At 38.6% G+C, this 23,478-nt stretch overlaps 1 protein-coding gene and 1 long non-coding RNA gene across 2 annotated transcripts; one reads left to right on the forward strand and one right to left on the reverse strand.

The window, feature by feature from the left end:
* The first annotated feature begins 876 nt into the window (after window positions 1-876).
* LOC124398596 lies at window positions 877-10,151 on the forward strand. The gene is made up of 3 exons (XR_006928089.1): window positions 877-1,005; window positions 9,638-9,759; window positions 10,022-10,151. It is a non-coding gene; the product is annotated as an uncharacterized LOC124398596 (long non-coding RNA).
* c1qtnf12 (C1q and TNF related 12) lies at window positions 999-22,076 on the reverse strand. Its single transcript, XM_046868784.1, has 8 exons — window positions 20,954-22,076; window positions 10,305-10,409; window positions 9,994-10,105; window positions 8,728-8,909; window positions 6,525-6,633; window positions 4,779-4,872; window positions 1,747-1,825; window positions 999-1,664 (listed from the first exon to the last, which is right to left on the reverse strand). The coding sequence occupies exons 1-8, from the start codon at window positions 21,125-21,127 to the stop codon at window positions 1,566-1,568; spliced, it is 954 nt and encodes a 317-aa protein (XP_046724740.1). The 5' UTR covers window positions 21,128-22,076; the 3' UTR covers window positions 999-1,565.
* Between the last annotated feature and the right edge of the window lie 1,402 nt (window positions 22,077-23,478).

Consider the following 23,478-nt stretch of genomic DNA (forward strand, 5'->3'; position numbering starts at 1 on the left):
AAAAGTATTTTACTTAAGTATCCAAAGTACTATGATTTATTATGGATATAATGTCCCTAGAATCATCTTTATCATTAGAGTCTTTGCTTAATCAACAGTTTATGTGAAAAAATTTGAATGTTACTCTCAGCACACCAATCTATTAATAAAAATGATGTTAATGTGTCAAACACTGATTGATATCTATTCAAATTATCGGGTGTTGTGGCAATTTAGAGTCAGGAGTTTCTACCATTATTTATTCCTCTCAAAATGTTCTGCTGTTGAACTGTAGCTGAACTGTATGTTGGCGATAAATAGATGCCACCAAGCACCAATCAAAACAAGTTGAAAACGAACCAGTTACGTTTTTTTCCACTCATAAATAAAAAAGGAACGAGTGATAAAAGTACAGATATACGTCAAATCTACATAAGAACAGTAAGGAATTGCATTTACTTCATTACCGTCCACCACTGTGCAAGTTTTCAGCATCACACGTTTCATTTGAAGCCAAATTTATACACAAAATTACCCAAAAATCAACTTTCAGGCTACAGTACAAAATGGTGTTTTTATTCACATTATTTATTATCGCTCATGTATTGACATCCTAATACTCACATAAATACTTTAAACAAACAGTATTTGTACTCATATATTTGTCTGCTATAAATGAATCTGCTTCGCTTTTCCACAGCAAGCACAAAACAAGAAAAGAGTGCATGGGGAATCTCTCGCATGTCTGATTTGTCACAGAGGCACCCCTTCCCAAGTGCCTGCATACATTCCAAGGACCCTCGCTCAAATCTGGAAGTGTTTTTTTTCTTTTTTCATGCGGGCATAACGAATAAACAGAGTCGAATCATTGCTTTTTATGGTGCGCTCGATCGCCTCCAGGTTTTTGCCCTTTTGAAAGTTGGCAAACGTGTTTATTATGAGCACATCCCATGATTCATTTTCCGAGCGCAGGGTGTTATGGTGCGTTATCTATCGCTGTGATGGTGCGAAATCAACAAAGCAGAGGTGTGTACATTTCCACGTTATAATGAAAACACAATCCCAGGTTCAGTGAGTCCATAGTCCATAGCCAGCATCTTTGCTTTCATGCAAATTCGCATAACAGTCAACTTTTTTCACACAATGAATCCGTATCATTGTCCATTTTTTATATATAGTATTGTATACATCTACTGAAGATTATATATGTATCACAAAATAAATTCTGTTCAATATCACATATTATATCACATAAACACTCAATAAGGGACCAAAAAAAAAATATTTCCTTGCATGTGAAAATACTCCTGATTTATTTGAGCATGCTTACAGCTGAATAAGAAGTCCGTGTTTTCTTTTCATTCCGGGCCGTGATAAGAATCGCATCCGACTGTTTTTTTTTTTTCACGGCGGCGTAAAAAAAAAAACAGATGTGCCACAGTCAGCGCAGTGGTTCAGTCGTCTCATACTGAAGCATTTGCAGAGCAGTTAGCTGCCTCTGGCTGTCCACTATTGGATTCAGTGTTTGATGGCAGTCCAAAAGAAAGCAGTCTTAGGTAGAAGGGATTGAAAACGCAAAAAGGAGGCTATACCCCCAACAGCATGCCCATGAAATCAGAACCGTTCTGTATCGTGATGGAAGCTCCTGCTGCGTTGTCCACGAATATCGAGGTGTACTGTCCGGCCTGAGGAGAAAAGCGCAATGAGGCCACAAAATCATTGACGAGTCATTGATCACTAATGTTTGTGTTGGTCTTCAATGCTCACCTGGAGCTCCAGTAATCCGTGAACATACACTGTAAAGATCTTGCTGTTGCTTTCCAAGCCGACGATCATCTCCAAAGACCTGCACGAACAAGACAGTGTGTTAAAGAAGCTGTACGTATATATGAAAATACGAAAAATGGTGAAAAATGGTGAAAAAGTATGCTGTTTATAGGAAAATATTCAATGACTGCGTGCTGCAATGTCACCTGATGCAATTACAATTACTGCTACCATCATGGACTTATTTCTTCTAATTGTTTTCTAAAAACAGCACTGAAATAATGTTTTATCTCACTTATATGCTTATTTTTTTAATTAATTGAAGAGACATACTGACAACAAGCTCTAACCCTGAAGACTCCTTAGCTAACAATTTACTATATCAAAGACAAAATGATTTTCTCTTGTTAAATTTGTAAATAATTTGTGAATAAATTAATACATTCGTTTATTATTAATATTCGATTATGCAGAAGTCCATTTAAGGTGCAACTTTTAGAAATAATAACATTATAGAACCAGAACAAAATGCGTGAATTTGGAACTACAGCAAGAGCTGCTGTGAAAGAAAAGTAATAATAACAGTAATAATGTCTGTTAAATTCTCAAATCTGATTGGTCAGAAGCTCATTTTGGCTGGACAAATGCATTAAATCTTTTTATGAAGGCCCCCTTCAAAGCTTCAACTCCAACCAAGTGTTTGTGCTTTTGGCAGATCTTCCATCTGACTGGAAAATCAGAATTGACATTTCGACTTCATTTCTTTGGGCAGTCTGAAGATTCGCATCGCATTGCCGCATCCACCCTGCACCCTGCCTTCACCCCTTCCCCAGGTCTCCGAAAGAAAATGAATAATTTGTCACAGTGAATGAATCTCGCTAGTCGTCTCTGTAGAAACTGCCTTCTCGCTGAGCTTCACCTCACATTCTCGGCATATCCTAGTAAGTTCCTGGTTGCGAACCGAGCTGGAAAAACCTGGCTCTGCCTCTCCAAAGTGTGTCCAAAATTTTTTATGATTTTGGTCCCCTTTTAGATTGCAATCTATCATCTCAAGTTTCTTTTGCAAACTCTTTTTTTTAACTGGTGTCTTTTGCATAACATAATAAAAGAAGGACAAATAAACCTTTAAGTAAATAATCTTTTAGCACCCAGGTCAAATTTTTGCAAACACATAACCAACACCCCCTTGCTACAAGAAACAACCAAGTCAAAGGTGCTATCCAACCAGGTCAAAGGTTACCAAGGTTACAGGACCAGGCTGAAAGTCTAAAAACAATACAGGGGGGTTTGTTGGGTTTTTTTGCACTGCTTTAACACAGGAAATGCCTTGCTGCTTCCACACAGGCCGGAAAACAGACAACATCATTTACAGCTTGTAAATTTTGGCTCAAGACAAACTGGTGTCCTACGAATAATCAGGTTTATGAACCATCATCTTTTTTTTTCGTACAGAGTGTAACTAGAGTAACAGCAACAAACAACTAATTACTGCAGCCTTAAGGGATTTGCCTGGATCTGCTTTCTTACTCTTCCCCTCGGTGTCTTTTCTTCTTAAGCTAAAATCATTTTCTCATTTGATTTCTCGAAGAGGACTTTTACGACATGCGTTCGCTTGCCCAAACCACTTAAACAAGAACCACATGGTTTTAATTCCAAGAGGAGCCCAAAGAAAAATACAAATTTTCATCACCAATGATGTATTCCTCCAAGCCGGGGTCATGCATGAATTTATGAAGATGTGGATACGGTCTGTGGAAACGGAGTCAAAATCAGGCGTTTGGCTGTAATAAATACATGTGGGGAAATTATACAGGCGACTGACTTTCTTACCAAAATTGCTGTTATAAGCAAAGATGTCTCCCACATGGGCTTGTTAACAGAGTTGACATTGTCTGACAACAGACGCAGCCGAAACCACCGAAACTAACAGTGGGGCCAAGAGAGTCACACAGAACGCGATATACAATTATACGTATCAGATTTTTTGAGTTTCTGCATCGTAAAGCGGTCCGTAAAGTGCAGCGACATGCTGCTACTTAGAAACGGTGGAATAACGGAATAATACACACCGGCATGAACAACACAGCAGAGTCACACTGCTCGTTTTCATTCCACATCGGGTGGAATAGAATACAGACCTCCCTGAGAAATGCATTACTTCATTCACATGAATGGAGCTGCAGCTCCAAAAACCTGATAAGTGCATTCTGTCTAAACCTATTGGACTACATGACTTCCCAGATTGACTGTTTAATCAACACTGAACAGCCTTTTTTCAGCAGCTAACTATCTGCTTTTGCTGCTCATGCACTGCTCCTGTAGATCAAGACCCACCTCCTAATAGGTGGAGTGCTGAGGGAGACATACATTGTTATTTGGACGATTATAAATATGCATATGAATGGAATAGACGATTAAATAAAAAAAAAGAATTCCAAAAAACATTATACCAAGCTCTTGAGAAACTTATATATGTACTAAGGAGGAGAGCTTTTCTATTGTATTATTTTTTATCATTATCTTTGAAATGTATACAGCATTTGAAATGTATACAGCATATTTAAACGTGAAATCTATTATGAGGAATACATGCCACTGCCATGTGTGTATATATTTCTATGGTGTTTATGTGTTCTATATTTTATTCCCATTTTGACTAACACTATGATTTGTGTGAAATATATATATATATATATATATATATATATATATATATATACATATGTGCTTTATGGATTCTAATGCAAATGTATGTTTATTATTAGTTAAACCATACTCAACATAGAGAATGAAGACAAAATATTCTTGTAAAGGTTTTAAAGTAATTATGGTGTTTTAAATTACATAAACCATTGCTATGTTTCCACACGGATGATTTTAATCTGCACCATTGCGGATTTGTTGCTTGATTTGAGACTTATTAAAAAATAATTGTATGTGTGTATATATATATATATATATATATATATATATATATATATATATATATATATATATATATATTGGAGACTCTTGCATTAGTAGACACTCACGTGTATCGATGGCACAGCGACTCGATGCAGATCAGGACTCTCACATTGTCTCTGGCTCTGAGTTGGTTTTTAATCTTTTTCACCTCACTGTGGTCTGTGAAGAAAACACACAAATCAGCTTCACCCCTGAATCTAAACAACAGGCAAACTGAAGGGAAAAAAATTAAGCAATCTGAGGCCTAAAGCCTGCAATGTCATCAGTGGTATAAACATTAAGGTATTGGCATGGTACTGACAGGAAGTGCAAGAGTACTGGGGGAAAATTGTGTACGGTACCACAAAGAGACAAAGTCAATCACAATAGTCCAGTATGGCCCTGATTGTGGACTGAGGCAATAGAGAATTTGTCACGAGATGCTGGAGATTTAACCTAGTCTTGAGAAATAATTGCTGAAGCAGAAGAATTTACTCAGTGAGAATCCTCTTTAGGAACAGGAAGTTCCTTCTGTAGTTAATCCTTTGACAATATTGTTATTGCATCAGACACATACTTATTGGTGCCCATGCAGTTTAGAATGAAAATAATTGTAAAATATATCTAGTTAAACTCATGTCATGTACAGGATGAGTGCATTCTTCCATTACACACATATTCACTGGAAAGTGTATCGTATTTCAACACATTCCGATTTTTTTTTTCACTGGTCACTGGTTTGGTTACAGGTCACTTTCCTTCATACAGAATATTTAAAGACAGATTGTGGCCCATGAATAAGAGAAAAAAACAATAAAATAATTACATTTAAAATGATAAAAACCAATGGGTTGAAATCTTATTTTCAACTTTAAATGAGCATTTATTTTATAAAATGCTTGATGAAGTATATTCTGAGGGTTCTGTATATTAAATGAAAAGCTAACTGAATAAAAAATGAAAAACTATATAACACAGCCCTGATATAAGTATACATTCATATTTCCATCACTTAAAACTAAGACTCATATCTACATTCTTACTTGAGTTACATCAGAAATTTAAAATCACTGGTTATTTCTTATTTTAATATTATAATTATAAACAAAAACTCAACAAATACATATATTCTTCCACAGCATTCAAATATACACTATATGGACAAAGGTTTGTGGACACCTGACCACAAAGATTTGTATGTACTTGTAACTTGTCCCACAATTAGACCCCATTTGTTGTTATAATAACCTCCACATTTCTGGGAATATGTTCCATGTAAAGTCAGGTACTGATGTAGTTGAAGTGAGTAGGCCTGGAGAACAGACAGTGTTCCAGTTCATTCCAAAGGTGTTCAATAGGGTTGAGGTCAAACTGGTATAGCAGGCCAGTCAAGAGATTCCAATCCAACTGATGTAAAACATATCTTTTTGGAGCTAGAGTTGTGCGTCCTTCCCCAAGATGTCCTATACAATTGTGTACCTCAATCTTTGTCGTAACAGTTAGGGGAAATACTACATTTGCGTGCCCTAATACTTTTGCCCATACAGTGTACTTGAGTTTGATTTTCTGCAAACGGTAACAGAAAGTAGCTCATTCTATAAAATTTCTCACAAAAGAAGAGCCATCCTAAGGGAAGATTTCTACAGACTGCACTCTCCATTAGTGCTTCATTATGTCTATTGTTAAAAGAAAGAACCAGACATTTCAGAACAGCCTGACAGCATGATTGGAGTTACGTTGATCTATTGTTTGCTCTCAACAATTCTGTATCTAATGGATACACGGAACTATTTCCAAGCATGAAAAAACCAAGATTTATGGGATTGTCTTACCAATATGGACGTTGGCAGAGAACTGATAAATTCCTGTGATGGGTGCTGTAAATCGTCCAGTGGACTGATCCATCCCCGTCCCTCTGAGAAAGGCACCTTTGGCAGGGGGCTGTAGGTAAGAGGCAAGTGAGAATTTCTGAGCACAGCAACCATCGTCAGACACCAAACTACCAGCTTCTCTGTCGCATCTCCGACATAAAACCTTCAAGCCTTCAAGATCCCTGCAGAGATAATGTTTGTGAGTAGCTTTTAAGTAGCCTTCCAAAGGATTTAAGATGTTTTAAGAAGGCTTGTTGTTTTTTCAAAAGTTTAATACACTAGCAATTTAGCAAGCCCACATACTGTTACGAAAGAAATCGGGTTCGGGTTTGGGAGCACAGAGAAGTTAAAGGTTTTGAAATATTTAGGATTCTGCCAAGATGCTTCCAGTTCTGTTTTTAATCATCACTGTACGGGACCAGGTCATGCCAGGCCGCGTTATTCCGTATTACGCTGATCAGAATGATTTTGTTCTCGAGTAAAAGCCTTTTTCTGACAAAGTAAGCTAAAATAACAGCAGTTAACTGAGCGTTTATCAGCATAAGTGTTCTGTCATTCTTTTCTGGCATAAAATAATTATTTACAACGTATTCTCAAAATAAAATATGGCCGAGATTGATTGTCCCGAGAAAGCTTTAAAAATCACTCATTTTTATGCACAATTTATACAACGTTCCAGCTGAGCGCACATTCTGTTACTGGTAAGAAATCATGCACCTTTAATCTTTGATGCTGGTTTAGTAGTAGGATGCTTGGCATCACAAGCCTTTTTGGGGAATCTTGTCTAGATTCATCAAAGCCCTATTTTTTCCATTCCTGGTGCACAGGCCACTTCACAAATCACACATCTTTTTTTTCCCCTTCCTGCCTCTCCTTATATGCCAGCGTCTCAATTTCCCCATGCCAGTCACGTCAGAATGTCACAACACATAGCTCTTCCCTGAAGAAGTGTGCTGTTTCAAACAGCATCTACTTTTTTTTTTATCCCTCCCTGGTCCAAGTCCCAAACAGTGTACCTTTTTGTACAGCGCCAAGAAAGCAATGTGGCACATTTAAAAAAGAAGATATTTTTCAGCAGGGGGACTGTAAGTGGCTCAGATCTTGGTTCTGCCCGGAAGATTGGCTAATCCTGTGCATCTCATCATTACTGTCCAGATGACGAGAGCTATTCACACTAAGACATGGCTTCAAAATGTGGGGCGTTGGTCACACTTTATTCTTACAGGTTACTCTTATAGACAATGGCTAGTTATGGATTATTGCCAAAAAGAAAATTATAATTGGGTTAGAGAGAGGTTGCCAGATTTCAAGGTGCTGGCAAAAGCAAGGTAGGTAGACCCCATATAACCAATTATGTGATTTTATTGTAAGGCAACTTTTTGCACCAGCATTAGTTTAGAAGAATGTGACGTAAAACTTTATCCAGTCATGACCTTTTTATTTCGAAACAAAAAATCATTTTAAAGGAAAACCTGGATCAATATCGAAATGGGTTTCAAAGACTGGATAAAGTACAATTTGTGCAAAAAACAAGCAGCAAAAAACAAGCCTGCATTCATACTAATGTGTGATGTGTAAATTGTGTACTTTATTATTACATTATCTACTTTACTTCTCCCTTTCTCTTTCTCTCTCACTCTCTCGCGCGCGATTGATTTGCTCATTATGCTTTCTGCACGTAAACGGCAGGCTCATAAAACATAAGGCTGCCCATGATTTCTACCCCAGCCCACCTGCTTTTATTTTTATTCATATGTGCCTTTCATGGCATTAAAGAATAGAGTAAAATTAAGATATTATTGCAAGTGATTAAAGCTCTTGTGGTGAGGCAATGCACATAGGGCGAAGATAAACCATAAACCAAAGGATGCAGCAAGAAAAACAGACAGAGTGAGGATGAATGTTGGAAAAACACTAAGGCCTATCTATAAGAGTCACTGCTAATATTATCATTAGCAGCCTCACCTTTATACATGCGTGCTAGGCAAGCACAAAGTAGATGGATTCTTCAGGCAATGCTGATGAACTATTGCAGAGAAAAACGACCGCACTTATTATTTACCCAGGGCTGCACGTCGCCTCCCCGAAATATCCGTCTTTTTAAAAGCTTTTCATCAATTATAACTAATACTTTCACCAGGGAGTGGATTTTTATAACACTTACTGTCTGGAAGTTCTGCAGCTCAGCCAGAGTCTTCTTGTCGACCACGACAGGCCCTTTGAGCTTACAGTGGAAGGCCTCTTCAATCCTGCGGTACGATGCCATACCTTCCAGGGCTAGTAGAGTTGTGGGCAGCTGGCTGTGCCCACTTGCTTTGTCCCCCAAAGCTCTTCTCTCCGTAGCTTCTGAAAGAACACAACAGAGAAAAAACATAGGACATTTCAGACATGACCGTAACACCAAAATAAAAACCTAATAGTATTGACTTAGCTATCTTCATTAGTTTAGCTTCATCTTTTTTAGCTAGCTAGCTAGATTTCCAGATACAAACTAAACCAGTGAGAGTAAAACTCACTTCTGTACAATATGTGTAACTTTTTTTATGTTGTTTTAGCTGTGCTAGCTTCACAATAATGTCGCTAGCTTTTTTATCAAGTAAAAATGTGGCATAATAAGCTAGCTCGCTAGATTTCCAAATACAAACTAGCCAATGAAGTAGCTATTATTGCATACCCCATACAAGCATGTACATATTTTTGCAATAAATGATTTACAAATGATGAAAATGTCACTGATTGCTTTCTGTCAGTTTGACAAAGCCTTTGACAACTTTTGTAAAGCAAATAGCTCGATGAACAGATCTAAGGTCTTCCACATGTGCTAATGGAAACCTGCTTGAAACCTAATCTAGTGTATATTTGGTTATTAATGTGTGAAGGTAACTGTACAAACCCTGAAAGCCTTAGACTGTTTGTGTGCACTAGATTGTCTACAACACTCAATACATCAGTCTTTTCAAAAAGCATATGGTTAACATACACTCATTTTAACAGCCTTATTCCTGTATCATGAAAAGCTCCTTATGTATAATAAACGCAGGTTCTCTGACTTTCTTCTTTTTTTTTTGCACAAGCTAAGATCTTCGACAGTGGCTTTTGTGAAGCAGGTTTGCGAAAGCGTGAAAGTGAAGGCGCCCGAGAAACCGCAGCCGTGTCTATGGCGTCGCTCAGCACATCAGACTTTTTCACTCATCTGGTAAGCATGTGCAGAGTTTTAACAGCACTATGTCTTCGCCTAGTCCATTCACAGGTGCCGACAGTTTGGTTTTAATATGTTTGTGTGTGTGTGTGTGTGTATGTATTTATGTATGTATATATACATATATATATATATATATATATATATATATATATATATATATATATATATATATATATATATGTGTGTGTGTGTGTGTGTGTGTGTGTGTGTGTGTTTATGAGAGCTCACCTTTGATCATTTCTTTAAACTCCTTCAGCAAAACCTCTTGAGTGACCTCTGCACCAGGGGCCCCTGGTGGGCCCTGGGGTCCTGGAGGGCCGGGAGGTCCTTGAGGTCCCGGCTGAAACATAAAGCATACTTTTAATCTCTTACTTGGACGTCATGAGACATGTCACAGCACGACACAATATATGATGTACAATGTTTATGTACTAAAAGCCCTACAGCCGAAACAAGTGTTCAGTCAAAGAGTTGCCTAATAGGATAGAAATGTAGAAATTATATCATTGATGGGTGACAAGAGTATGAATTAAGATTACCAGGGGTCGCTTTCTTTTACGGCACTTGGCTGGAAAGTTGCCAACCGGCCTCTTCACAAAATCCATCCATGATCCATGTGGGTCTACTTTTTGGCTTTCTGTGACCTGAATAATCAGAATTAAATACATATAGAAATATAAATTTTATTTTGTATCATGTAAGTGTCTGTGTATTTGATTGTAGAGTTGGCTTTTCCATACACATATCATTGATCACTCTCCCTGGGTTCACACATTTTCTTCAATGAGCCTTGGAGGACTGCACTAATTATGTGATTTATCAGACATGTTAAACCAGAATCATTCTCCACTTGGCATCAAGTGCAGTGTATTGTCACTAAATCCAATGAGTCATAATTTCTGCTTACAACCCATCACTGAAAAATCTTGCCTAAAGATACTATTAAATGGTGCTAGGTAGGTTTCTCTCTCTCTCTCTCTCTCTCTCTCTCTCTCTCTCTCTCTCTCTGTCTTTATATTTTCTTTTTGTTTTTCCATCAAAGTGAAGGTTACCTCATACCAAGTATGATCACATTCCAGGATATTGCTTAGGTGATACATCAGATCTTACTGAACTTACCTTTTACAAGAATCTCCACATTGGTGTCTCAATGGAAATAAGCTTTCTCATCTTTAAAGCCTATCTGAACCCCTTCCTCGGCATGAGCCTGTCTGCTCACACTGTGCTTATCAAATAAGCAATCTTGTCGAATCTGATATAATGCACACATCTTGCCAATAACTTGAGCAATCTAAATCGCAACGTGGACCAAGTTCTTGAATATTTCATGAATCACAAATTGACATGTTTTGGACATATCTCCAAATGTGCTTAGAATTTTGCCTAGCAGCGTTTTTATTGCAGGCTGATTGAGTTGTGATAAAAAACAAATCACAATTTAGTATTCAAGCAAGATGCTAATCACCTGTGATGCACTTTAGTTCTTCATAGTTCATCTCATATGAGTCTTATATGCTAATTTAAAACATTCTTTCATTATTGTGGTACATTTAGTACACATTTGTACATGTGACAGTGTAACAGTACTTTTCTAAATATGATAGTTACTTGAGTTTTTTTGTATTTATTATCTTTACAGACAACCCTAGATAACTGTCAAAATGGACCAGCTTCCTGTAGATAGTCTACATCTCGGGCACCAAATGCATAGTCAGAAGCAGCAATGTCTAAGACAGATGAAGAACCCTGGTCTGGTACTTTCATCCTTCAAAGGAAACAGCATGATAATGATAATTGTAATGAGCTATCAATTACATGAGTCAAAACCATCTGAGATATGGATTTTTCACATAATAGATGTTTTGCTAGTTGAGGTAGCTAGGCTAGCTAGCCGTATAAAAGCTTTGCATTAAACATGTCACTTTGCTATTTTAAAGATGTCACTTTTTTCAGCAGCAATTACCAGTTGTGTTTAATATATCTAATGCTACTATAGTGACACTGAAGTTAAAGTGTGAAAAACGTCAATGATGTGTAGTTGCTGGACGTTTGGTTGCAGATTCAAATAAGCAACTGAATCGTCCGACCACTCGAAAAAAGTGGCACCACAACCGAATACAAAGAACTATCCAAGTAAACAGTTCATCCACCTTGATGCAAATAACTGGTTAAAAAAAGTGAAGCAAATTCATTACTTATAAAATGTCATGTGACTGCGGTGGAGATGAAAGCGAAGATACTGCAGAGCCTTAAAGGCAAGGTGTCAGAAACTGGAATTTGTTTCGCTTTGGCAGCCTGACATGGATCACTTATCTGTTAAACTAACATGCCATTTTTCTTCACAGAAAGACTTGTGCAATGACAAAGTACCCTTGTTCTTTTTTGTAATCTCAAACATTCAGGAATGAAAGGGGCTTGTATTTTGGTTTTGGTTGAGCAAGGTTTTGGTTCTCGTTCTCCCTCTCTCTCTCTCTCTCTCTCTCTCTCTCTCTCTCTCTCTCTCTTTTGTCTTTCTTTTGACAGCAGACAAAATAAACAACTTAACTAGCACACGGTCTTCTTGCGTGTTGGATGTCTTTGTGTTTGTGCTGTGCCTCAGGAGCCCTGAGACATGTAAAAGACAGACAGGCTCAGTCAATTGTAAATATATTGTTAAGGCTGAGAGTAATCCTTCAGATCCTTCCCACAAAGGTAATTGGTTTCTTGCTGTTCTATTTCCTGGAATGTTGCATGAATGCTAATAGGAGTAGGACTGACAAAGCTAAGGAAAGTGGTTTAACATAGCCCTATATTTACTGTATATGGAACTCAATAGGTATATTTTATGCAAGCAACTTTGCAGAATTAAGGTCAAGGTTTGGATAAGAATATCTCTGAAATTATGTTTTAGTTGATTGATGATTGAAATGAATTTTGGCATTATGTTTGTTTTAAAAAAAGTGTGTAAATAAGAAAGGGACAGTGTTATGTCTCAGCTTTTCTTGTTCATGTAAGCTTACACCGGGTTTTCAGGTTTCCTTCTAAATACTAAAGCCATACTAGTACACAGACAGGCTAAGCTAAATTGACTCTTAGTGTGAATGATAATCTGGCATCCTCATCTCATATCACGTCCAGTTTTCCCAGGATCTTCTTTTACTTAAAATGAGTGAGGGTTCATCAATTAAAAAAAAAACTCTAATTTGTTAGAAATCCTATACATTTAGCCCTGAACAGTTTTAATTAGACTAAAATTCAACAGGTTCGTAAACGCTAAACCATTTTGAAATACACGACGACCCTCCACAAACACTGTGGATGAACAGACTGAAATTGTGCACGTGGAGACTCCATAATTCTCTCGAAGCTGGGGATTAGTGCGCGACAAGACAAAGCGCATGAGCTTTGTAGACTTTCGCACAGGCACAGCACTCCCCTGTTTATGCTGATATTCAAGACCACCTAATCTAAGTAAAAAAAAAAAAAATGCTATTCCGCTTCTCACGTAGTTCTAAGAACGATACCATGCTCCTGATGTAGCACAGATCACCAAACCAGTGATGATGATTGATGTTGCCAAACCGCTGTCTTTATTCCGAATCATTTAAGAATTGATCTTTAGTGTATTGTTTGTGAAACAGCACTCATGCAATGCTCTTTGTAAACACAAGCAGCAACGTGACTAGTGTGGAAAAAGCTGCTATGCCGAGTTATGTGGACATCTTGAGAAATGCCTGTCATGGATCATGTCAAGGAGCTTGTAGCTCAGCATACCTCCACCTACGCACTTTTATGGATCTAGTTTTTTTCCTCTGATGATTTGGGTTTTGTGGTTGTTATATAAAATAGCGGCGTAGTTTGGGGCCGGGCTGCCAAAAACTCCATTATGGGCGAGCTGGTGGAAAGAAAGAATTTTTACCCAATAATATAATCCTCCCACTGAAGTAATCTAGAGAAGATGAAAGGAAAACACGGAGCCGCATAATGTATTAGTCTATGAATAAAACACTAATGTAGTAGGGGTGTCAAATGGTATGTGGATGTTGGACACCTAATAGTTTGTCTTCAACCACAGAAACACCAGAGCAATGCACAGTTTAATGCCACCAGCTCGTTTTGGGTTGGTTTTTTAAGTTATGCAGTGCTTAAATAGTGACAATAAGTGACATGTATATGTCTGCAAATATGCAATTATGAAGTAATTTGACCACAAAATGTACCAGGGCATGAAGACACGGCAAATTGTCGCTTTTGCTGCATTTCGTTTTGGGTTTTACACGAGAAACACTGTACCTATAAGTTGTGACATGCTATAATTGTCATCTACACTTTTCTTTAGTACAATGTGTGCTGCATTCAAGGAATATTTTGGTCACATTCGAGGTTCCACATGACTCTAAAACAAAACAGTTTCACATCAGCCTTTATTTTTTCTTTCTAGAAAAACCTTTCCAAAGTTCTGCCACATAGTATTTGTTTAACATTTAAAGGAAATTTAAAAATGAGCTTATTTTGAGCAACAAAAGTGGGAGGAACGAAAGGCTGCCTGCCACAGCAAACATAAACACAGCCATTAAACTATTTTGTGGCCACCATCGACAGCCATGCAGCACTGTCTCATTGTGGAGAGGCTTAATGATTGTTTAGGCTTCATTTCCATGCCATTACAATCAGCTTGGTTATGATTAATATAATTCCAGATATTCGCGCCATGACTATGCATTAGGCCTAATTTTTTCCATTGCATTTACTAACAGGCGTGTAGGCCGCTATTTCTGAAGCCTATAATTAAGCCCACGCACGCAGAGCCTGCATGAACTAGACTAAATATTGCATAAATACGGAATCCTTACAAGTCGGGTGCCCGTTATATACCAGACAGACTAACAGTCTTGTTTTCTATTTACTTGTATCAGATATAGCATATACGCTATTATGTACAGCAGTGAAGAGGGACGCGAGCCAGAAACAGCACTGCCCAGTTCTACAAAGTGTAGAGAGAATAACAAGTGTTTGGTCAAAATGTATAACGCCAAGACAACAGCATTTCGATGCTCTACTTCTGCAAATGGCCCTTGATTTAGTGGATCATTTTATTTAGATCCTGGCAGTTTGTACTGCTGAGGTAATCATAAAAACTGTCCTGTTGTGTTCATCCCTGCACTTGTATTCACAATACACTCTCGTTAAAAAGCATTCTAAATCGTAGCTTTTGTTGTGCCCAGAGTTATTTCCACAATAGGACACCTTTTGGAAATGTACTTATACACTATACGGCAAAAGAGTGTGTAGACACCTGACCTTTACACTAATTTACATATACTTGTTAAACATCTAATTCTAAAATCACTGGCATTAGGATTCGGTCTCCTTCACTCTTCTTCTCGGTGGCTTTCTACTAGAATCTGGAATGCTGGAATGTGGTTGTGGAGATTCAACCACAAGATCATTAGTGGGGTTGTGCACTGATCTTGGGTGAAAAGAACTTTTTCGAAAACCTCTCCAAAGTTGTGCCACATAGTATTTGTTTAACATTTAAAGGAAAATAAAAAAATGTGGCTGTGGAGATTGACCACAAGAACATTATTGGGGTTGAGCACTGATATTGGGGTGTGAAGAACTGACATTTCAGTTCATCTCAAATGCGTTCAGTGAGGTTGAGGTCAGGACTTTCGACAGGCCAACCTTGCCAAACCATACCATACCATACCAAACCATACCATACCATACCATACCATTGAGCGGTGAGGGTTAAAAGTCTTGCTCAAAGTCCTAGCAGTGGAAGCTTGGCAGTACTAGGATTTGAACTCTGAACAACCTTCTCATCAGAAGGCCAACATCCCACTTTCCACACCTCAGTGACAATTAAAAGGGTCTGATCAATCTCATGATTTCTTTTTCATGTTGTCTCAGAGAGTTTTTCCTTACCAATTTTACCTTTGGCTTAATCATTAGGGATCTAAAACAACATGTGGACATATATAGAGCTGCTTTATGAAAATGTCTATAGATAAAAGCAACTAACACACACACAGACAGACAGACAGACAGACAGACAGAGAGATAGATAGATAGATAGATAGATAGATAGATAGATAGATAGATAGATAGATAGATAGATAGATAGATAGATAGATAGATAGATAGATAGATAGAGGGCTGTCAAGTTTCATATTTTGTCGCCATATAGGTTTCTTCAGGGTTTTCAGGTCACACCCCCACCTTCCAAGAACATGCCATTAAATGCAATGATAAGTTGGTCCTGTGTGCAAATGAATATGCACACAGTCCGAAGTCTCATCCAGGCAATATTCCAAATGCCTGGCTGATGTTACCCAAAAAAACCTGATCTTCTAAAATAAAAATAAAATTGATTTTTTTTGCATAAAAATCAAACAATGGCAAAATGGTTTGAAGAACTATGAGTTCATTCAATTTTATCTGATGTGTTTTATTATTGTTCATATTTTATAACTGGGTAGGGTCATCTATTTCATATACTATAGAAGTATGCAGTTTAAAACAGTGAAGTGTGAAATGAGCTAATCTGATTGTATTTTTCGTATCCATGATTTTCACATGTTGAAGGTCAGTGATAAAAATAATGATAATGATAATAACAAAATGCAATTATTTACCCTCCATTTTGGTTGTTCTACATTATGGAGAATAGCACAAACAACACTGTAACTATTTTACCCTGAGATCTGTTGCAGGAAGAGGTGGCTGTCCATCCAGTAAACCGTGTGCACACACACTCACAGATTAAACAGGAACAATTCAACAGAGCCAATTCACTTGAATATTTTTGGAAGTCTAAAGGAAACCAGAGAAAGAAACCCATGCAAAACAGACAGTAAATCCAAGCTCATGAGCTGTGTGTTACATTTTACAACAATCATAAAATAGAATCAATCCAAAAAAACAAGCTTATGACAAGTGTATTGTTTTCTTGGATATTTGGTCAGTGCAGATGCTTCTTTAGGAACGTATTATAATTGTGTGTGACACAATTCCCAGTATGACACTGGGAATCTGTTTCTTACTGATCTCACTATCGCTATCAGTCTTGTATCCAGCTCCTTTCAAAAACACTCCTGAGTGGCTCTGGTGGAGATAACGACTGGGACGAGCTGTGGAGGTGAGCTGCCTGAAATGGAATTTGTTTAGGTTTGGCAGCAGGACACTGATCGCTTTGCTGTGAAACGAATATTTCTTCACTGAAAGTCTTTTCCACTTCATGTACGGCAACAAAGTAAGGCTTTGTTTCGGTCACCCCTAATGAACTGAATGAAGGGAGCCTCTCTTTGTTTCAGCACTTGGACATCGGTGGCGTGCGTCCTGTCATGCTGTAACACTCAACTCTTTCTGCCATTCAGACGCCATTCCACGGCAGTGCCTCTCGTTTAACGTGTGATCATGCATTGTTGTTTTTTTTGTCTCATGCGCTTTCAAGAGCAATACAGAATCACATGTGGAATCCACTAACAAGCGTTTCATCACGTGCGGAATTTCGCATGCAACACATGAATGTGATCACGTGTGAAAAATGAACCCACATGAAACGTGAACCATGACGTGAAAGCCACATATGTAAAATCCACTCTAATATGATTATCAGTCTCGTGTGAAGTCTGTGTGGCTTTTCTGTAAGCCTGGACACAGAGTGGATCCCACTACAGGCCCCCAGGAGATAAAGTGGCACGTTGGGAAAGGATGAACAAGGCGCAGTGATGCCATGTTCCCGGTGTTGCTTTTTTCACAGATAGGCGGACAGATTTACGGTCTTGATTATATGAGTGCACTGGTGGCACGCCTCTGTGCCGTACCTACAATTAAGCCTTGGGTTGATACCAAGTCATTATGCCCTTTGGGATCCAACATTCGAAATACAAAGACGGGAAAATGATTGTTTCACTATGTATTAAGCAAGAGGTCCACGTTTTTTTGGTTTTGTTTGGTTTTTTTACTCAAACAGGTACCAGAATGCAGTGCACTTTTCATTATTTTGTTACATTACTCATTCCCGCGTAAGGTTTGACAGCTAATACGTGCTGAATGGACAAATATAGACATGGCCCTTTTTTTTTTCTACATGCTGAAATATTTGTTTGGCAGTTGCCATAAAGTTCCTTTCATCACATCCTTACGTACACAGTGAAACAGTTAACTGCTGTGTTATTACTCGAGGGGAAAGTTGGAGAGGCGCCCATTAGGCCCATGGGTCATTAAATCAGTGACAACAAAGACTGCTGTATCTAATTTACACCGCCATCTAGAACACGTTTACAAAACAGTCCGCCGCGTACTGTATGTGTCGGGAACGGCCTGGAAACGTTCCACGAGTGGAGATCTGAGCCGAGGTTTGTAGGGGCCCCGTGTTGTTTTTAATCTCTTGGCAGTGTAAACATTGTATAGATATTTTTGTGCACGGGAGCATATATCGAGTGCGCATTCCTTTGCTAGTGAAGACATGTGAAGAGTAAAAAAAAAAAACCACAAGACCTATTATGAGTTTTGTAGAATTATTTCACCCACCTCCTTCCACAAGTCTGAGAAGAGGCTGATTGGAGCATCACACCTGCTTTGGTACAGAAATTACAGTGTGGAGATGGAGGCTGGAGTGGCTGCTCATTTTTTTTCTTTTTCATCTGTGGTAGGTCAAATGGATCATTTATGCCAAAACATTGCATCACAGAGATCTATGGGGAAGCACCGCTGATGGTGGCTATTAATGGCTTTATTCTTTTTTTTATCTGCTAAGTGATAGCTTTGCAAATCCCAGCCTTCTTCAAGAACATGCATGTGATTCAGTGGGTAAGGCGCTGGCCTACTGACCAAGAGGATGGAAGTGTTCTACATGATGCTGCTACTGGGGTACTGAGGATGATCTGAATAAAAAAGACCACCAGAGTGCGAAAAAAGTTGAGGTAAAAAGATTTAGGATTTTAGTGGTATAATTTCCAGTTGAAAAATGATTTATGATGTTATCTCACTACACTGTGCACACAATTCTATTTTTCTATAATTGAAATTTAATGACTTAATCACGCAATTTGTTCAGAATAATAATGATTCTGGGAAGAAGAATATGTACCGGCCATTCCTTTGTTTTTTAACTTAATTATCATTTTATGTTATTATTTATCCTTTATGTTCTCCTGCAGCCTCCACGAAAAGGTGCGCCCTAATAATTTCATGGTATACGTACACTCGTCTAAATAAATCACAATGAAATGATACATATAAGCCAGATGTTAATGTTGCCTTTGGTATTAACACATGGGTTAAGTACATTCAGAAGCATAAGTGAGGTGAAAAATGAGAGCGCCTACTTCTGTTTACCTCTGTCACCCGAAGTGAAATTATAAGTAGTATAAGGATTTGGATATGTCTTCTTTAAACGCCTTCTGACATGCTTTAAATCTATGAAATTGATCTTCGGCTCATAACCCTGTATATCAACTTAACCCCAAGTCCTCAGCCTGGTGATGTTGTTTGGCAGTGACACATTCTGGCATAACACAGGGTCTTAACGTGATTATGTCATTATTCCCTGATCGCATGGGACGAGATGAAAAGAATGTAAGCAAGGCGGGGGCAAAGCAGCTAATCCTCTTCTAGGTGTCCTCTTTCAGGACCCTTTCTGTGAGGCTTTGTGAGGGGCTTACACGGCCTGATGCCTTGTTTTTTTCTTTTTTTTTTTTTTTTTTGCCCTATCGGATGTCCCAGACACAGTGGAGTCAGGCTGGCCTGAGAATGACAGAATCAATGGGCTGGGAAAGAGCTCTGCCAAGGGTCTTTAAATATCTCCCCACCTAAACTTTCCCAGGAATTACATCATGGCAGCTTGCCTGCACCGGACCACAGCAACAAGAAGAAGAGGAAGAAGAGGAAGAAGAGGAAGGGGTTAATGCTAGAAGAAAATGCATTGTTGAATAAAACCTCCACAGGCTCTGGGGTCTGACCCAAGTGGCTTCTGATTATATGTATAAAATCATTAGAAATGATTTTAAAAAATCCAAGACATCTCACTATGAGATTTAGGAAAAATACAGTTGTTGTGAACAAACGAAGTGAAGCATACAAATCATGAAGCGTATTGGTATGGAGGGGAAGAGCCAGAGCCTCCGAGTCATTTGAGAATGCCAACACAATGGGTGGGCTGAGAGAAGCAAATGGTCCAGTGGAAACCATTATATCTAAACAATACTTATGCAGTAAATAAACAGGGTTGAACTGGTAAAACATTTATCATGGTAAAGCCTGAGGATATGCATGCATGCTTGCATTCAAACTCAGTCACCGCATGTAGGCGTTTATGTCGCCTGACTAAGGCTGATCCAGACCAAAACTAATGCTGACATAATGTTTTACATGTTAACTTTGGAAAATGTTTATTTTTGGAAGAAAAGAATTCCACTCATGCCGGTCTGAACTCCCGTCCAGAGCTGCCACTGACTGCATCTCATTAGCAGACTGAAGGCTTAATGACACAGGCGTCTTGAGGTGGATGGGGACAAATTGATGCACTGATCATGCTTCACAAGTGCACATTCCACACATAGCTACTGTAAAAAAAAAAACCTACACATATTACAGTGTGCACTTTCCCTTGGTTTTAGTCTCTATCATCCAAGCCATACACACCTGTTCCAAACAGTCTGAAGCCCATGCACTGTATATTTTAGACCTAATTCCGTAGATATATACTTGACTAATCATTGTGGCAGAGAAAGACAACATAATAAACATAACATACAACATAAATAGCCATGAATTTGCACTAAACTCTCTTTTTTCTGAGGCAAAACACCATTAAACTATGCAGAGAAATAGAATAAACCATTTGGGTTCCCTGCTGTTTGATGAGTCCTCCAGATTTGCTCTACTTAAGCAAAGGATTCAGGGTACTTTTTCCATATGTTTCCAATATGATACCACTGATTACGAAGACAAATGTGGCAAACTAGAGTTTAATGTGTTCCTTTAAAAGGAAGCACATCAAAAAATGAATGAATGACTACAAATATCCACAAATAAAACCACATTTGTATGTATGTGCAAGCTTGTGTCCCTTAATGACCTTTGAAGGACATGTAGGTACATTCTGGCTATAATTGTCAGAAAAATTAATTACACATTTTGGCAAAGCCTTACTCACAGAATGAGAGAACAGGCTAAGGAAAATTAGACAGAAGCTATTTACCTTTGTGGTCTCATCCTCCTCCTCACTGTTGGAGAGTGTGGTGTTGAACACCTCAGTGTGCTGCGGGGTCGTCTCCTTCGGCCTCTTGCGTGCTTTTTTGGCCTCAGCCCCTTCCAGGAGTGTGCCATGACTAAAAAGCAGAGCTGCCAAGGCAACTAGAAGCCAGAGGCGCATCTTTTTGTTCTCTAATCAATCTCCCAGAGCAGTCTTCAGATCCTTCAGCAAAGCCTCACTTTGGAGATCACACCCCTCTGTTGGGGACAACTAGACTTTCCCTAACTATGCTTGGATTGAATGGAGCAAAATTGTTTGAGGGACAGGCACTTCAACTCAACGACTCTCTTCTTAGGGAGAAAGGCTAGAGGTGATGATGGTCTCAGTAGGTAGTAAAATTAAAGTTCAGACTAAGCTGAGCAGCTCACTCGACTATGAGGAGTGTCAAGTACAGCAGTCCTAGAGAGTGACAGATCGCTGCTGGTCTGACAGCAAATAAACCCATTAGTGAGATTTTTCACGCTTCCTGCCCCACTGGGGGTGGAGGGTACCATGGGGCGCCTGCAGAGGAGGGGCCAGGACCCAAGGCAGGGGAAGGAGGGGGCTGGAATGGTGGGTTCCCCAGATTCTCTTGTTCTTTCTCTGGCTCGGAGGCTGTGGTGAGACAGTTGTGATGAGCTGCAGTTTCTTTAGTGAGTGCAGTCGTCTGCTCCTGATGGTGGATGGGAAAAAAAGTCCTTGGGAAGTTAGAAGTTAGAGTCACTCCAGTTGTCTTGGCCTTTGCCCCTTCTTTCAGGTGTGTTTTCTCTCAGGGGAATAAAAAAAATAAAATAAAACCTTTTTTCCGCAGACACCGAGCAAGCTACAAAGCAGAAGAAGGACTTGGTGGAGACAGCATTTGCTATGTTTTTTTGTCGATGTAGCCACTTGCACACTCAACTCAGAAGCCCCTAAGTCAACAGCCAAGTCTGAAACCACAAGCACACACACCTCCGTGTCTGGGCTGCGTGGTGGGTCCTGCCTGCTCTGTGCCTGCTTGTTTCAACACACTTGCTTTTTCCAATCTCATGCACTCCTACACTCCCCAAATTTCCTGACCGAAGCATACAGGAGGGCTTACAGCAGAGTTTATCACACAGCACTCTCTCTCTCTCCCCTCCTCTCTCTCTCTTTTACTTTCTCCTCCCTCTCTTTTCTGATTCCTCTAGCTTCTCTTCTCCTCTTCAGTAAAATTGGCAGGCCTGCTTGTCTCCCTGGCCTGTTTTATCTCACAAATGAAATGTTCATGCAAGCTACTTAGAGGACAGGGGATGTGTATGTGTGAGTTTGTGCTCTGGTTTACTGTAGCATAGTGCGCTGAGCTAGTCATTGAAAGGTTGTTAAAGTACTGACAGGACTGTCCGAGAAATGCCCCTAAATCTCTAAATTATTTTTCTGCATGCTTTGGCTGTATCCTGTATCATTTGGGTTGAATGCACCTATTTAATTAATATATGTAATGTAAATGTAATGCTCAAGGAAATCAAGTCAAAAAGATTTTTCAAAGAGCATTATGAATGTCTTCATTCTGGTTTTCTGAGGCGTCTTGGGGCATACATGATGTACACACCGTGACTTATCATAACAACAGACGACTCTGATGAGCTGTTTCCCTGCAATGTGTCCTAATCATCGTAAAAACACATGCATGCTATTATAGGAATAAAATTCATAATGTAATGGTGTGACATGGCCCGATACAAAGCAGCTTTAAGTTACCACCAGAAGTCAATTATGTTCTTATAAGATCAAACGTATTCCTTTTATGGCACAGCGAGTTGCCAGAAATTACACTTTAATTAATGGCATGTTATGTGCACTTTTAACTACGTTTAATATTGTGTTCTTATTAAAGTATTAATATAGTTATTGGACACTGAGGTTAAAAGCTCATATTAATAGTATTAGTCTTTCAACTCTAAAATGAAGTAGTTTTAATTCTTCATATCTTTCAATCTAATATACTTCATGATGTAACTGAAGATCCCAGTTTTAAGGACATGACATGGGTCTGACATTTTTTTGGATGAGAAGCTTGATTCATTATATTACTAACATGTGATTTGATTGATTAAAGCATTACATCAGTAATTCTATGTCAACAGTGTCTATATAGTGGGTCAAAAGTCTTACAGAAAAGTATGTAGACTTTAAAGCCAGATCTCTTCCTCCCTCTGGTGGAAACATGGTGTGACACTACCTCTCACTTATTTATTTTTCCATGTAATTGAAGTAAAAGACACACACAGAATACATGAAATATTAGAAAAGTAAGAAAAAAAACACCATAAGCTTTTTAAAGGGATATGTGCAAGTACATTATGTTGAATTTACATTGAATTACACTTATTTTATTTGGCTCCTTGATCCTATGCTCTTTGATTTTATAATCAGAATTGTGCCAAAGTTTAATTCCAGACCTGCTTGTTTATATTCATATTTGACTGTACTTAATGTCAACAGTCTGCTACAATGGCTCGGGACTACAGGTT

The sequence above is a fragment of the Silurus meridionalis genome, chromosome 16, assembly GCF_014805685.1.
Source record: "Silurus meridionalis isolate SWU-2019-XX chromosome 16, ASM1480568v1, whole genome shotgun sequence".
NCBI lineage: Eukaryota > Metazoa > Chordata > Actinopteri > Siluriformes > Siluridae > Silurus > Silurus meridionalis.